Here is a 17,555-nt window from a genome sequence, read left to right on the forward strand (position 1 = left end):
CATTGTTTATTCTAGCTCGACCTGTAATTTTCTTTCTGTAAACAATGCAGGCATGGTAACTTTTTTGCCTCATTAGTCATATGAATTTAGTTTGTATTTTGTAGAAAGTTGTTGAAATATTGATCCTGTAATTGCCTTTCAAACTATGTTTAGCTTTTGCAGTTCAAGCAGTTTCATGTCAATTGATTTGAATCTGAACTAAACAATTTGTGTAGATCATTCTGCAGCTTTACAGCAATCATGCTGATAACTTATACAAATTATTTGTGTTTTGCAGAGAGGAAAGTGAAAGTGTACTACAGCTGAAGGGTCTAACACCAAATGGACTTCTTCCCTTGGGAGCACTGTCAGGAGGAAAGGATACATTGACAAGTGGTATGTATCGCTCAATATAAGAACTTAAAAATAAAAAAAGTATAAAAAACACCCTTCCTGTGATTTGATAACTTGACAATTTTTATGCCCTTATATTATCATATTATTGGTGAACAAAAGATTTGCCTATGTTCATCCCATTTCGATCAGGTTCAGTCTTATTGCTCCAGCAACGTAATTTCTGAACAGATTTTGAAAAATTATACAAAGGTCAGTTATAATAACTGTCTGTATTTTGGGGTTCCAAGGTCATTGCCAAGGTAACCATTACGATATATAGCAAATTGTCAACAAATTAGTGACATCACTAAAAAAACACCTTCATTTCTGTATAAATTTCGATCAAACAATATTGGCTTGTGAATTTACACATTCATGTCTTACAATTTCTACAAGTTTTTGCATTGAACTACTGAGTATATTTGGAATGAATCTATATCGTTTTATAAAAGTTATGAAAAATAGAATATTAATATCTTGTTTAATTTTGTGTTAATTAAAAGCCAGTTTCTAGATATTTTATAGTAAAAACACATGATTTATTGTATTAAAAGTATATGACATCCTTTTTGTTTCAGCTCTTAGTGGTTTCTCACCTTCTCACAAGATCAGCGGCTTTGATGAAGCAAAATGCTTGGACAAAATGAACGAGAGGATGCCACCACGCAAGGACGCAGTCAACAATTCTCATAAAAGCTAAAGCTCTGACAATGTGATACTCTGTTGAGCTGGTCTCTGTTCACATGTGACCCTGAAACAAACTCATTTCAATTGTCAGATCATGCTGTGTGTGTGGAAGCATATGCATCTCTGGCACAAAGCTGGCCCTCCTGATCTTGGCAGCAGATGGATTCTGTCGAGGTTAAACCCTGAAGAGCGCATGTTCTGGTATTTTGATTTTTTGTAGGAAGTGAAATAATGTCTGCTGCTAAATCAGCAGTTAGCATAAACCCTAACTCGTCATGTCATAGAAATTCATCTAAATGCATACACTTGTACACAATATATATATGACAACCCTGCGCTTTCATTTCCTGACGAAGAAATCTAGTCAAATGTGGAGAAGTGTCTCTTCTAAGTCGGATCATGAAAACTTGCTTGCAGGAACAAAGATGGCCAGCTTTTTGTTAGAAGTGTAGTGTGCATGTGCAGTCTGGTCAGAAAGAACTTGACATGGAATGAAAGACAGCACATCACAAGCCATTTGAACAGTTCATTATCCAAGCTGATCGCCCACAAAATGCTAACCAAGGCATTACCTTCTGTGTCGGACAGTTCCTTCTCTCCAGAATAGTCCAGTTCATTTCTGCTGGTACTGCAATGGAAGTACAACAGTAGTTGAGGAGTTGTAAGGACACATCAGTGAAGCATGGAGCTAAGGAAAGATTCTGTGGCTGTGGGGTCAATACAAATCCTGCTGTGGAGGTTATCTAAAAAAAAGCGCAGATGGTGTTGCCTCAAGTTAGAAAAGTGAAAGGTTTGTGATGTAAGTACTTGCAGAGGAGTTCACCTGGAGGAGAAGTGGCATTTTAATGGCAAAAAATGTATCTGAAGCTGGTGATTGGGGAAAAAGACCCGCATGATATATGTATAATATATCCAGATGGAGATCTTAAGATCTGCATTGTTATTGAACAAATAATAGCTCTCTCTTGAGATATTTATTCAAAGTAACCTCCACTTGATATGGAGGATAAATCTGCTTCATCAGGATTGTTGTTACTTCTGTTGTTGACTTTCTCATGTTGATCCATGATAAAGCTGGTGGTGTATACCCCCTGCCAGTGATATACAGATTTTAAGTTTCCATATGAAAATCTCCTCCCAATTTATCCTAATTGTATAAAATATTGTTTTCTATTCCCAGTGAGTGCTTGAATTATTTTTTAGTAAGAGGTATCCATCTTCTAGAATGTGATGTTGTCGTCATAATTACTTTTCCATTTAAAGTTACATTTTAGTTACTTTTTCTTTTGTTGTTTATGTTATTAATTTAAAGATAATATATTTGTGTCTGGGTGTTTTTTGCTTAGGCAAATTTTGAAGATAGTATCTCACAAAAATGTTTTGTGTGTGTGAACTAATATATGGATACTGCAACTAAGTATTATAGTATGTACATCTGGTTGGCTTTTGGTACTTGCAATGTACCAGGGTATGATATTTTGTTTTTTGGTCTTTAAAAACAACCAGTTTGTATTCCATTCATATTTAAAACAATTTCCATGTGTTAGAATACTAAAAAAAAAAAAAATCACTGTTATATTGGTGTCGGCAATGGTAAAAACTTGAGTAAAACCGGATGTCTTTCAGGTTTGTAGCAACACTTTGAATCTCTTTCTTGACACCTCGGCTATATCACAAATGATAATTTAGATTCATGTCATCATTAAATAATTACTAGTTAAAAAGACACTATCAGACTTATGATTGAAAAAATGACAAATCTTTGTTCATGACTAGTTTTATGCACTGTACCAATATGAATATGACAAAAGTGTTGCCCATGTTGATCAAGTTTTCCTATGATCAAAGTATAGTTGCATTTAGTATTGATTGACATCTTAATTGGAGCAATAAGTGAAAATTCTAATTTATGATAACAATAATTGGGTGTTGATGGTTCGTTGACTAGTATTAAATACCGGAGGAATCCTACCTATTCTGTTGTCACATTGGTGATATGCCTTGCTCAAATTCAGTAATACTGTAGTGCTATAACGACTACGAATGTACATTGCCATTTAGTCTTACCATTGCTTTATATTAAGCTTGTGTACTTTTGGTACTTTTTGAAGATTGTACTACTGTAGTGTGCTGTAAAAATGAACCATTAGAACTATGCTGATTTAAATACTAATGTACCTGCATTTATTTTAAAGCATCTTCTAATTCATTCAGATCATTCCCAGAAACACGATATATATGATTTGTCATCCTAGTGAAAATTGTTGACTAGTACATTGTATCTTTATATAAGTTTGTACTGTCATACAAAAAAACAGTCTGTTACTGTCAAGAAAGAAACAATATTGAGTAAAGAAAATACATTTGATTATTGGTTAGATTGTAAGGCAAAGAACTGATATATAGATTAAAAGGAAATATGTTTCCAACAGGCATGGTGCTAGGTTTAAAGTGATGCACAGTAGCAACAAAATTTCTATCTTGTTCTTACTCGTTACAACAGTACTTTGTTTGAAGATAACTTCAAGGTGAATGAGTCTTTTAAATAAGTAAAATGTACAAGTGCTTGGATTTTCTTGTGTAATAATTTGTCTTTATTAGATTATTTTAAGATATTTTTATTAGGATTGAACAGTGGTACAATGCAGAAAAAGTGAACTTTCTAATTTCAAAACTAGACGCAATTATTTAGGTGGCAGTTTCAACTTTGAAAATCAAATTGGAATGTACGCAATGAGCTTTGCTTGACCGACAATAAAAATGTCTGATCATTTCACCTTGTTGGGTAATCACTGACATCCCATGTACAATGATGCTAATTTGCTTGAAGCGTACTAGAGTTGAATGATGATGGAAAGGTTGAGTGTGCAATAACAGTGTTGGTATTTTTGCTGAATGTTCTTTAAAAGAGGAATAAGATTTTGATCCTCGATCTAAATCTGTTCACTGATTTAGTGTAGAGGAGTACAACAGGCTCCTGTGCAAGTATGGTTAGCAAGCAAGTGTTTTGAGATTTGAGCAAATCCTTCTGTTGTTCTGTTTTCAGTTTATTAACTCCTGTCCATAACATTCAAGTTCAATGAAGATTTAATATTTGTTCCTCCTTTTAATACTCATTCTGTAATGATGTAATGCATATATCATCTGTGTTATGAAGATATAATGAGTATGTTTTTGAAATAATTATTGGTCCACCTACCTGATCATCATTATGAAACTATTCATTAAATTTTGTTTCAAAATCTCCTTCGTTCATTTGATAGATATTTTAATAGTGTTGGTATTCAAAATGTTGTATTTTCAGAATGTCAGTCAAGCTCAAAAGTTTTGCTTCAGATTTGCATTTTGTTTTTAAAGTACCAGTAGAAAAGTCACAATTTATTGTACACTACTGAAGAAATAGGGTGCCAGTCAAATGGGAAGCAGCTGTTTGCATGTGCTTTAGGCTTCAGTCATTTGGGGGAAAAAAATAATTTAATCAAAGTGTACTAGGCCTATTGAGATTTAGCAATGTGAAATGGTATTGATGGCATATGAAAACATTTCTTTTATATACGTGTTGATGAGTTCAATGTTGAAAAAAAAAACTTTCATGTTAACGTGCATGTAGTATAAACTATGAAATCCTATGTTGTACATGTATTTGTTTTTTTTCTTTTCTACATTCTTTGTTTGCTGTCGCTGTTGTTTTTAGAACAAATTGGCTTATGCCCATTTAAATACATTTGCTGGCATTCCACAACAGCAACACTGAACATGAGCTAAGAAAATTGATCTGTATCAAATTCATGTTTTAAGCTGTGATTTATTAATTATATATCGTTTCAAGTGATATTTCCAAACCTAAAAAGTCCCTTCATTAATAGTATATGTGAACAAATTACTTTATAGATTTCTTGTATAGGGGAGAAGATAAGTCGGTCATTGCAGTATACATATATCAACATGGAAGTGATTTGATTGAACATTAATAAGATGTTGGAATTTAAAAATTTTAACATTTTAATTACTGTCAATAAACGTTTGAATGAACTGTTCGATGATAAAAAGCTGCTTATGATGTCTGGTTTTTGTTGTGTTGTCCTGTGAAAGGCCCCATCTTTATCTGGGATATATACTATTACGACATGTGTCAGATGTTGGTAATTTAAAAAAAAAATCTATATTTGGAATTTAAAAGGTTGTCTTTAGAACAATGTCATACATTGTATCATTGTAAATTATTGGAAAACCCATGTCTAAAATGTTGAGTATTTTACGACCCTAATGATTATTTTAAACAAGCTGCGACAGTTGTGTATGGTGAGCTCTTGCTGATATATGGTAGCATCTGTTTTGAATGTGTACAAGAATAAAAATTTATCAACATATTTCGAAAAATTCAATGGGTGTATGATGTTGGCGAGATCCCAGAATTTGCATATATATTTGTCATCTGTTAATATGACTTATGCACAGATGATATATTGTAAAATGTTGTGAAACCAAAAGTTGCTGTAGTTGCAACCAATAGATTTTTTTCTTATCAATTCATATACTACTAATAACAAAAAAATGTTGACATTGTACACTCAATTTATAGTTAGATTTAGTATTTAAACATTTCTTTATTTACTGATTGGGGGAAAAACCAGACAGTGAATGAGGAAATATTTTTCTGCATTCTCACAATTTTGGCAGTTTTAGGTGTTGTTCCAATTTAAGGTCTTGTGCTTGAGTCGAGACTCTTATATTGCCCTTCACATAATTTTCTCTACCACCAAGATCTTTTTTATACTTAATAAATATTTACAGTGTTACCATTATTACTAGCCTTTTCTTTGTTTGTGAAGTATGATAGCAAAACCACCAGATTTGTTTGATGATTCAGACATTTTATCACCGCATACATGATGTATATTCATGTACAAGTGTTAATCGTTATAAAAGTACTCTTTTATGGTTTGATTTGAAGTGTTTTTAAATGCTGCTCATCAAAGACATGACATAATTTGTTCCAGGAGTGAGAAGACGCACAATATTTTGGAATGACGCCCTCTATGGATTTGGAGATAGATTGTCCACTATGTGTCATAATTATTAACAGATTAACACCAAACTGTTTAAGGTGGTAAATTACAATTATAGCTAAGCAAAGTTTAATTACAATCATTTGATCATGAACTTTGGTGTTGGGGTTCTTTGTGGAATTTAGTGTAAAGTTGAATGAAGGGAGATGACCTTTATAAGGTTAAGTACATTGCAAGTGAACAATTTTCTCCGGAATGTTGTGACCATCACTTTATCAAATAAACCATCAAAGATATCTCGGTGGAACTTGAAAGTATCTGCAGCACCTATTAAAGGTGTGCAATACATTGTAATACTGTAATTTTTGAAAACTGAAGTATGACTTCATCACGCCGAGGAGGTGTTTACTGCTTACAATTAAGTCACAGTGACCATCTAAAGGTCAAATAAGTGCAAAACTATGCGTGAATTTTGTCCTGACCTTAAATGAAACATTTCTTGAATGAAACTTTATTTGCTTAAAATCACTAAAATAATATCTGCAAAACTGCTGTCAGCAGATTTTAATGGGCTTAAGGATTTCCGTACCATTGCCAGCTATGGAGTGGAAACCTGTTTCTCGGCAGGGCTATAGGTTTCAAAACCTATTTCCGAAAAGAAAACCATACCTAGCGTGTAGGACTTTATGGGGGAAAATAAAGATGAAAAATATTTCAATATTGTAAAAACTTAACAGGGCTAGACTGAGATTTGAACACTTAACTATAGATTGTATTTTGCTCTCACCGATTGATTTACCTTGTCAATGGAAAGGTTCTGGCCCAATTGTGCTATAGTTAATCCGAAACGAAATTAAGGGGAGGTAACTGTATACGAAATAAACCCAGAATGCTATGGGACAGGAATCTGCAATTGAGAGCAGGTTCAAATCGTCTGACTTGCTTCAAAAGACGTCTCCAAACCGAATACGAATGTCTCAACAAATCTGTTAGTTTATCCCTAGCCCATGCATGGTGATCAAACATTACACAACATTTCAACTTCATTCCAAATTGAGCAAGTCAAGGCCCTTGATAAGATATCAAAATCGTTACATTTTGAAAGAAAAATTAAATAACCAATGCAATGATTTAACTTAGAATTCAATAGTTTCATAATAATAACAAAATCAGGAAAATTGCGATACTGTAAACCGGAACAGTGAAACTATCAACTAGATGTTAGATGGGAGGCAGTTTGATCAGCCCATATATTGGAGCACAACACATTAATCACACGTTCAAAATTGATGAAATATCTTGTTATTGTTTGAAGGACCTCCGCACCATTGCCATGAACTGTACCTATGCATAGGAAACTTTTTCTGTATGACTAGTTTTGAGCAATCATTTCTGACAAGTAAACCATATCTCGTGTACATGTGACATTTATGAGAAATAACTAAGAAGAAGTAAATAAAATACGATGAAGTGTTCAGAGTGTAAAAAGATCAGCGGGGCTTAACCGGGATTCGAACCCCGAACTACAGATTGATATACAATCGCTCTGCCCTTACAGCTATATCCAAACGGAAGTTAAGGGGAGGTTACTGTATATAGTATACGAAAAACCACAGTGCAGTGGGACAGGGATCCAGATGTATGACGTTTTTGGACACTGGTTCACAAACGGTAGGTCTCGTAATATAGACGGGTAAGACACGGACAAAGTCCGGTCGCCGATGTGATGCATACATATTTAATATTGACGCATAGTCAATGAGTCTACTTGTTCCCGTGCAACAACTGTCCTGAAAATGTTCTAATCAAACTGGGTATCATTATGCACTGACATATAACGGCAAGTCCCGGGTTAAGTTTGTCATCGCATACACATTTAATCGTATTTAATAATGCTTCGTGATAATTAAAAAAATGGTTTGGTTTCAGTTTTATATGCAAAAGCCTAGTGGCGAGTCTCGAACTAAGTTTTTAACTATGCCTACCATAATAAGAGGTTCGATATAAACATTTGTACATGCATACTGACGAGTCTACGGCTAAGTTCAATCATTGCCAATGTGTTTCATGCATATTAGCGTATAGTTCATGAAGCTACATGATTATGGTTGGTTAATATTGTTCCCCAGCTTTAATTGTCTTAAAAATGATTCATATCAGAACCATCGATTAAGAGAGGCCTATATAGTTTATGATATTTGACAAGTTTTCCGTGCACCTAATTCCGATGCTATACAACATAGTTGAATGTGTTGATATTTGGCCAGAAGCAAACTGGGATGAAGAGCTACAAATTTGTTCAAATGAATGACCTTCATCCATTTTCAAGGTCACAGGGGTCAATTGTCTTAAAAAATCTTTTAACGACTTCTTCTGAATAACCAATTAGAGTCCTAGGATAATGATATTTGGCCAGTAGCATGTTGGGACGAATGAACTTGACGGATATTTAAGGTCACAGGGGTCAAATATGTTTGAAACCTTTTAACAACTTTTGAAGAATAACCAAGAGCCTAGGATTATGATTTTTTGCCAGTAATTTGCAGGGATGAAGGGCTACCATTTTTGTTCAAATGAATGACCTTTACTTGTATTCAAGGTCACACGGGTCAAATATGTTTGAAACCTTTAAACAATGTATTCTCTGAATAACCAAGAGGCATAGGGTTATGGTATTTGGCACGTAGCATCCTGGGATGAAGGGCTACCATATTTGTTCAAATGAATGACCTTGATAAAAATTTAAGGTCACAATAGTCAAATATGATTTAAACCTTTTAACAACTTATTCTCTGAATAACCAAGAGGCCTTGTATTATGATATTTGACCAGTAGCATGCTGGGATAAAGCGCTACCAAGTTTGTTCAAATGAATGACCTTTACTTGTATTCAAGGTCACAGGGCTCAAACATGTTTAAAACCTTTATACAACTTCTGAATAATCAAGAGGCCTAGGATATCGATATTTGGCCAGTAACATGCTGGGATGATGGGCTACCAAGTTTGTTCAAATTAATAACCTTTACTTATATTCAAGGTCACAGTGGTCAATTGTCTTAAACATCCTTTAAACAACTTCTGAAGAATAACGAAATGGACCAGTATGGCGATATTTGGTCAGTCGCATGCTGGGATGAAGGGCTACCAAGTTTGTGTAAATGAATGACCTTGACCTATATTAAAGGTCACAGGGGTCAAACATGTTCAAAACCAAAATGCTCAGGATGTTGATATTTGGCCAGTAGCATGCTAGGATGAATGGCTACAAATTTTGTTTAAATGAATGACCTTGACTTATTTTCAAGGTCACAGGGGTTAAATATGTTAAAATCTTTAAACGACTTCTTCTGAATAACCATAAGGCCTAGAATGTTGAAATCTGGTCAGTAGCATACTGGGATTAAATGTTACCAAGTCTGTTAAAGTCTTGATTGTTGAATGGAGTATCACAAAATATGCAATCCTACGGTTCCATGATAAACTTTTAGCCAAACATCAATAGATGAAGGGCCGTTAAAATCGCCCTTCGTCCATCGGGCGTCACTCAACATTTTTTGTTCCCGCTATTTCTTTGAAAGATTGGACGGATTTTGCTCAAATTTCATATCAAGATTCTGCATGGTCCGTAAGTCATGTGTGTTTTTTGTGAATGATCGGAAAACAAGATGGCGCCAAGCAGCCATCCTGAATTTGGACAGGTTAAATTTGTCATTACTATTTCTGGACGTTATATCGATAATTATGAACGGGATATATTTAAGGATTTCGTGCAGTTAGCGATTTTCAACCGATAGGTCACACTTCACAATATTTAATATTCTTTCTTCTTTCGAATCCTTATAAGGACAACCAACTTCGAATTTACCCACTCACCATTCTTGTATTTGGAGACATCAACCAAAAGACTCGATCAATTCCTCGTCTGGAATGATGCTGAGACGATTGTATTGTGTCATTGCCTGGCGCTTATTGGGCAAAATCATCGATGTTTTCCCCCAGTTATTCGGTTTGTAGAAAGATTGGTACGTTCAAATGGCCGCGTAGTCTGAATCTTCTACTAAAGATGAAGAAAATAATTTTGAACAAAGGAAAAATGATATTGACCGATTCAAATTTCTTTGTTAATGATACAATGTTACTTCAAAACCAAGCGAATTATCTGGTGATTAAATCTCCCCACATATCTTGCAAAGTGGTATATTTTTGGGGGGGAAACCCCGTTTTAACGTATTGGACAGAATTTTACTTTCAACCTCGCACTGTCATGGACTTTATTTTCATACATTTAAAGACTAAAACCTAATCAAAATTCATGCTGTGCATCGGAAAGTGAATCAAACGGTACGCGGCGAAAAAAACATAATCCCGCCCTATTTTGCGCTCTTTGCAGGAAAGTGTTTCTGTGAAGATTTGAATTGGTTTTCCTTTCAAGAATTCATATGCTATAACAAAATTATTCAATTTTACCGTTAAATTAATTTTGTGACTGAAATCATAGTCTTTTGAATTAAGTACTAGTTTTTTAATGCGTGTGTGTTTTCTTTATCGTTAAATCGAACTAAGACTTCGGGTTGATGTTTCCTAAAGACCGATGTGAATATAAAGCGAAAGATTCAGAGAATTTCTTAAAAAAATGCAAACATCATATAGATAAGTAAATATTTATTAACAAGTAGTTTGTTTTGCATGTGAAGAATTAACAAAAGAATATGTTGATCTTTCGATTGAAATTTTATTTTAAAAGATGCAATCCCTGTCAAGGAAAAAACAGCATAATCCTTCAGAAACGACATCAGGTTAATGAGATAATGGTAGCACGTTTGTAGTTATTATTTAAATCTTTCAGTGTGTGGCAAGAGAAGGGGGAGTGCGAGCTAGTGGTCAAAGGGAAATAACCCATCTTTTTTTAGGCTCTCACCTACTGAGCATGCGTTAAAAAGTTACTTCCTCTGTAATCATAATCAAAATGGCGAACGAGATAACTCACGCACCAAACAAAACATGGGAATTGAGTCTGTACGAGCTTCACAGGACACCACAAGAAGCGATAACCGATTCTACAGAGATAGCTGTGTCTCCAAGGAGTCTGCACAGCGAACTCATGTGTCCAATTTGCCTAGACATGCTGAAAAACACGATGACAACAAAAGAGTGTCTGCACCGTTTTTGTCAAGATTGTATCATCACTGCCCTCCGAAGCGGCAATAAAGAATGCCCGACATGTAGGAAGAAACTGGTGTCTAAACGTTCTTTGAGACCTGACCCTAACTTCGATGCACTTATTTCCAAAATATATCCTAGTCGAGACGAATATGAAGCACATCAAGAGAGGGTTCTTGCCAAACTAAACAAGCAACATAGCACTGCTGCGTTGACACACAGGTAAACATATTACATGTTCAATACTGCAGTAGGCATATTAATTCAGAAGTCTAAAGTTCAGAATCATCTAGTATCAAGGGATTTTCCCCCACTTGTTATATTTTGCGTACATAAAATGTATTATGCAGTGTACTGTACACTACTAAAAAAAGGAGCGAACCACAATGGTTTGTTTTTAAATATAAGATAGGGAAAAAAAATGTTTGGTAAATAATCAATATATCGACTATGTCATTTAAAGATAATGTTTGTGTGAGGAACAATTCGTTGGTTCAAATAAAATAACAGCTTTGTTAGAAATTATTGGCCTATGCAGGACAACTTGGTTTGAAATAACTGAAATTCTGTCCAAGTGACTCTTGAAAGTTGTTCCCATATTAATAAAACTTGATTAGATATGAATCCTGACTATTATATTTTTCAAATGCAATATATGTATATTTGATTATTTTCTCTTTCACTTTTTTAGCATTGAAGAAGGGCTGAGATTACAAGCTATGAACAGGGCCCAGAGAGTACGAAAACACGCTACAGAACCAGATCTTTCCCGACTGGAGACAGCCAGCACAACGTCCAATGACGCAACCCCAAAGAAGAGACCCAAGCCATACTCTGATGACTCAAGTACTGAAAATTCCATAGGGGAAGGTGGTTCTGAACTTGGGCACCCTATTGAGCCTGTTGAAAGAGAAGTACATGTACCAGTTAGTGACATTGAGTTGGTGTTCAGGCCTTTGCCGATTGACTCCGAGTCTCAGGCAGCCCACTTAGATGCCTCACAGACAAGATATATCAAGACTACTGCCAACGCTTCAGGTAGCACAAGTCATCATTTAATTGAGGTCAAATTGTGTACATTGATAAATAATTTAAATTTTCAGGGATGTACTATTTCATGATAAGAGCATTAACCCACAGGCACTGGTAGATTTTGAAAATTTCTGAAGCCCATCAATTTTCTTAATAGATATTGAAATTTTAGCTCGTCCAGACATAAAATCAACACAACTGGAATTGTACACCTCTGATTGCATTATACATTGGAACTATCAAAATGTTGCTATTGTGAAGTTGTATTTAATGTGTGATATAGACTAACAATATAACTGTTGACTAACTGTCATAAAACTTTGAAGCATATATTTATTTTGGAAAAGTCTAGTTTCTTAATTATCCCTACATTCATTATTGTAAGATAGTTATCAGGTGAATGAAAAATGATTTCATTTACCTTTTACATTTGTATGTGTAGAAGAGATATGAAAATGTTAGCTAGTTGATTAATATCTGTATTTTTATCATTGTCTTCAATTCATGTTAAGGTAATAAAATGTATATGATATGACTATACAAAATGAAAGTCCTTGTAATTTGATTTTCCCCCGTTTTGTTTCAGTGGATCATTTATCAAAATATCTTGCTATCAGACTATCACTGGAATCTCAGAAGACTGAAGGTGGTAAGTATAACTTTCTTAATTTGTCTTAACAGCAGAATATATTGATATGATATGTAGTGTAGTTGTTCATAATGTCATAACCTGGGCTAAGTTCAAATCTCATCAGAGTTCTCTCCCTTTATTAGCATCCTATCATTACTAATGTTTAGGTTTGGGCAGGTGGCAAGTGACTGCCCAACGCTAGACAGTCCTTCATCTTTCCAAAAATATTCTGGAGTATACACAATTTCAATTTGATGAGCTGGTTCCAGTCAATCTTAACTCCCTTTTCATAGACTATTCAGCTTGACATCTTTAGCATCAAATTTCTTCATTACGCAGATATGTATAAAACATTTATCATATGTCTGATAATCTGTAACTTACCAAACAATCTGATTAAAATTATCTGTTACATGGCTCCGTCTGAACATCTGAGTGTGCCGCGGTCAGGGTTACGTTCAGGTGACCTTTATATTTATAAATACTCAATTAATTTTGACCAATCAGAGACCCTCTTTCAAAAGGGCGCTCAGAGTTGTAACAAATATGGCAGACATTGATGAGAATGATCTGAAGTAACAAAGCTGGTGTGTTACAGCGGGTGCGAAAGTTCTGAAGTTATTAGAGAGTGATCGTCTGAAACCCGAACAGAAAAAGATATTCGAAACTTAATTAGAGAAGAAAGACTGTATGGCGGTGTTGCCTACGCAATTATTGCCCAATGGGTACGTTTTCCGTGGCGTCGTAGAAATGTCGGTTCCCGCCGCCATATTTGTTTTGGTGAACTAATCTGTTCGATACCCCTCGCTATTTATCTATCGACCATGATATTCCGATTCGCTGGCAAACTTTTGCCAGCGCGCCTCTGATTGGTTCATCTAAGGGTCACTTGAACGTGACCCTGACCGCGGCACATTCAGATGTTCAGGCGTAGTATGAAGTTAACGAAGCCATGTAACATATGATTTTAATCAGATTGCTTACCAAAATCATTATAACAAGTTATTCATTGTACAAATAGCACATTTTATAATGATTGGGGATTCATGAAAGTGCATTTAAAACTGGTATCAAACAACTCCTTATTTAGAAAATAATGTAGGGAATACCTGTATAAATGTATCAATCTGTTAACTTGCAGTAATTTATTGCAGTTTGCAGTTTTCTTTTATGCTGACGTTTACCTTCGATGATGTTATTTACATTTATTCATTGTTTTTTTCCCATTTGGGATTTTTAAACAGGCGAATTGAGAAACTTTTTCGACTGGAAATGGGTCTTTCAAACGGACCTAAACCTGATAAACCGCGAAGTATTTTTTTCTACTTCTACCGTTATCATACAGTCTTTATTGATTGATTACACAGTGTTGCTTGAAAGTAAATATTCTGACAAGAAAATGCACCATAATCTTCGACTGATTAGTTCAGAATTTTTACGTGTATGTTGCCTATTTGTGTTTCCAGGTGGACCACAAAGTGATGCCAAATACAGTATCCATATAGCCAGTACGCCCGGGTGTTACACGTTACTGAGTGGAGTTATGACCCTGGACCAGGTCAACGAAAAATACTGGCGAGTTAACAAGCCACTGGAAATGTACTTTGCCAGTATGAAGAAGTCCGAGAAAGAAACCACACCCAGCCACACGCCTACCAAGAAAGGCAGTGACAAGTGAACAGTAACAATTTCAAGGCTTACTCTAAAAAGAAAATTTTGTAACTTATTTAAGAAAATTGTCAAACTGGATGTAGTTGGTTGTAATACTGAGCAAATTCCAATTTAACTCCTCCATCCCTGAAGACACATTTGAATTCTTCCAATTCAAAGGTTGAAATAGTTCATTGTGAAATTTCAGGGGTGAATGATATGAGTTAATGTTTTTAAAGACAAATAATTCAAACAACTTAACAGAGTGTTTCCAGTTTCATGTTTTGCTTGGTTCTGTTATGACTAGGATAGCTTTCCAAAATGAGGATTTTAGCTTTGTTTGTTTTGGTAGTTATATTGTACTGGGGAAAAATTCGAGAGGAAAACTTATGGAAGAAAGTATGTGTTTACGTCCGTGAGCACAGCATTACACGTTTACAAACTGTATGTATGAGTTTGATAGAGAACAGTGTGGCATTAATAGAATTTCAGCGCCTTGGGAGTGAGAAAGGAAATCTCAATTCAAGAGGAAATAGTCATAAGTTGCAGAATTCAAGGCTTGCCAAGTGTTTTACAACTGAGGAATCTTTTTGCTATGGGTTCAGATCCCCCACCCTACCTCAAGGGGGTGAACATTTTTGTTCTCTAACCCTGCTGGTCCTGACATAGAAATGATACGATGTTGTCGTTACAGACTTAATGCATTGTCGACATGACATCATTGTATAGTTGAAGTGACGGTATATAATTGTTTGCCTGGGGAATCCCCCCACCTCAACCCTAGGGTGAGACGAGGATAACTCCCACCAGGAAAAGTGTGGAAACAAACACCTGTCCAGGGTAAGAGTAAATACAAATCTGAATCTGAGAAGTTGATTATTTACTAGCACATTTAAAAAGTTCATTTCTCTATATGTTCATCACTCTTTGTATGGGACATTACAGCACACTCCTAACCAAGATAGACACATCTCGCACAAGGTGAAACCTGTGATTTGTGTATTACTGATATGAGAAATCTAAATGACACTGCCATAAAAAAAAGAAATAACCAGTATTGTAACATTATTGAATGTATTACATGTATACTGCCAAGAGGTTTGAATAATGTAGATCTGTGCAATGGTATTATAATGTTTTGTAGTATATCGTTTATTGTGTGTATTGTTTTCAGTGGTACATTTTGTGTATTGTTTTCATTTGTACATGAAGAACTGTAGAATGTATATATTCAGAAATCAGTTATCAAGAAGGGACCAAAGTGCTTTCCCCTAGTCCCCTAGAAAATCTTACTGGAAAAGCACGTTTGGGAGATCTTAAGTTAATATTCCAAATACTTTTCTAATTTAACCTTGTTGCTTAATTTAATACAATTCCATCAAGTCCTTTTCTGAGGAACTTTGTTTTGAATTGCTTCATTTTACGTATTATGAATAGTTCCCGATAACCAATATCATGTTATTCAAAAGTCAGTTCTAGGGCGATTTTTAGTGTGCTGTCGATCATGAAGTGAGTTTACAGAAGTTAAGAGGTAAATACCTTATCATACATGTAAATATTTGAAAGATTTCTGTGAGCTTTTGATGTTTTGTTACACGAGTATTATTATAGAATGTTTGTCTGGAAAAAATGTTGTGTATATATCTTCTGATATATTTTAACTTTCTTTGTTTTCATACCAAACATCTGTCAGAATTCTATAGGTTGAAGTCTTCCTATACCACTGTGAATGAATGAAATTAAAAACCACATCCATAGCAACCTGGCATATCAGGAATTAGTGACATCATAGTCTTTGACTGTTAAATGTTAGAGATATATTAATTTACAATTTCTCTGTATCAAACACTTTTAAATCTATTTTATAATTGTCAGTTTTGCCATGTTATTGAATGTAAGTATACAAGTGCCATTATATAGTTTTTATATGTATGGACATTTCTGTTAAATTTGTGTCAACATCATTTGGTAGCCTCGGCCTACAGTACTTCAAAGCTGTAAATAATTTACCACATTCAGGATAATTTTATCAACAGATTTCTTGTGTTATTTCTCGTGCTTCATTGAAGTAGTGATCATTGAGCTTCGTAGGTAGTTAGTATTGATTACTCTTCGCTGTAAAACAGTAATGTTTTAAATTTTGGTGCATTTGAATGACAGTATTTTTTTGACATTTACCCAGTCGAGATATTAAAGACAGGAAACAGGTTCAATTGTATAGCATGGACAAGTCTGATCGCAGTATGGAAATGTTCTGTTTGTCCCTATTGCCTGTATTGGATCATTGCTGTATAAGAAGTAGGGCAATATTGTGTTTGCAGCATGTGTTTGTTGTAAATGAACAAGTTATAATAAAGCAACATTTTTTTTATTAAATTGCTTTTGTCTATTTTCGTCAAGATATTAACAAATGAAAAAGTGACAATATGACAGAGTATGGTAACAGTGTGACATGTGACAATATTATGAAATGCTTTTTTGTGACAATATTACACTATAACATGCTACATTGTGACAATATTACATTATAACATGCTACATTGTGACAATATAACATTATGACATGCTAATTTGTGAGAATATTACACTATTACATGCTAATTTGTGACAATATTACAATATAACATGCTAATTTGTGACAATATTACATTATGACCAAATAACATTATAACATGCTACATTGTGACAATATAACATTATGACATGCTAATTTGTGAGAATATTACACTATTACATACTAATTTGTGACAATATTACAATATAACATGCTAATTTGTGACAATATTACATTATGACCAAATAACATTATAACATGCTACATTGTGACAATATAACATTATGACATGCTAATTTGTGAGAATATTACACTATTACATACTAATTTGTGACAATATTACAATATAACATGCTAATTTGTGACAATATTACATTATGACCAAATAACATTATAACATGCTACATTGTGACAATATAACATTATGACATGCTAATTTGTGAGAATATTACACTA

The 17,555-nt window shown here is 34.4% G+C and overlaps 3 protein-coding genes across 7 annotated transcripts in view; all 3 read left to right on the forward strand.

Moving 5' to 3' along the window:
* Positions 1-5,867, forward strand: part of LOC110448600 (serine/threonine-protein phosphatase 2B catalytic subunit 2-like) — a 39,837-nt gene extending 33,970 nt beyond the window's left edge. For 4 of the 5 annotated variants that reach the window (XM_021494934.1, XM_021494933.1, XM_021494936.1 and 1 more), the window contains 2 exons: positions 278-375; positions 954-5,867. In XM_021494934.1, the coding sequence (XP_021350609.1) occupies positions 278-375; positions 954-1,075 (220 nt within the window). In that variant the 3' untranslated portion in view covers positions 1,076-5,867. The remainder of the gene's footprint in view (positions 1-277; positions 376-953) is intronic. The other variant, XM_021494937.1, reaches the window with a different exon arrangement.
* Positions 5,868-7,691: 1,824 nt separating this feature from the next.
* LOC110448602 overlaps positions 7,692-17,555 on the forward strand; it is a 76,519-nt gene continuing 66,655 nt past the window's right edge. The window contains exon 1 of the mRNA XM_021494941.1: positions 7,692-7,742. The gene's annotated coding sequence lies outside the window, so the exon portion shown is untranslated. The remainder of the gene's footprint in view (positions 7,743-17,555) is intronic.
* LOC110448603 (E3 ubiquitin-protein ligase RING2-like) lies at positions 11,032-16,921 on the forward strand. Its single transcript, XM_021494945.1, has 4 exons — positions 11,032-11,454; positions 11,924-12,270; positions 12,851-12,913; positions 14,362-16,921. Exons 1-4 carry the CDS (start codon positions 11,039-11,041, stop codon positions 14,571-14,573), a joined length of 1,038 nt encoding a protein of 345 aa, XP_021350620.1. The 5' UTR covers positions 11,032-11,038; the 3' UTR covers positions 14,574-16,921.

Source organism: Mizuhopecten yessoensis, unplaced genomic scaffold, assembly GCF_002113885.1.
Source record: "Mizuhopecten yessoensis strain PY_sf001 unplaced genomic scaffold, ASM211388v2 scaffold4121, whole genome shotgun sequence".
NCBI lineage: Eukaryota > Metazoa > Mollusca > Bivalvia > Pectinida > Pectinidae > Mizuhopecten > Mizuhopecten yessoensis.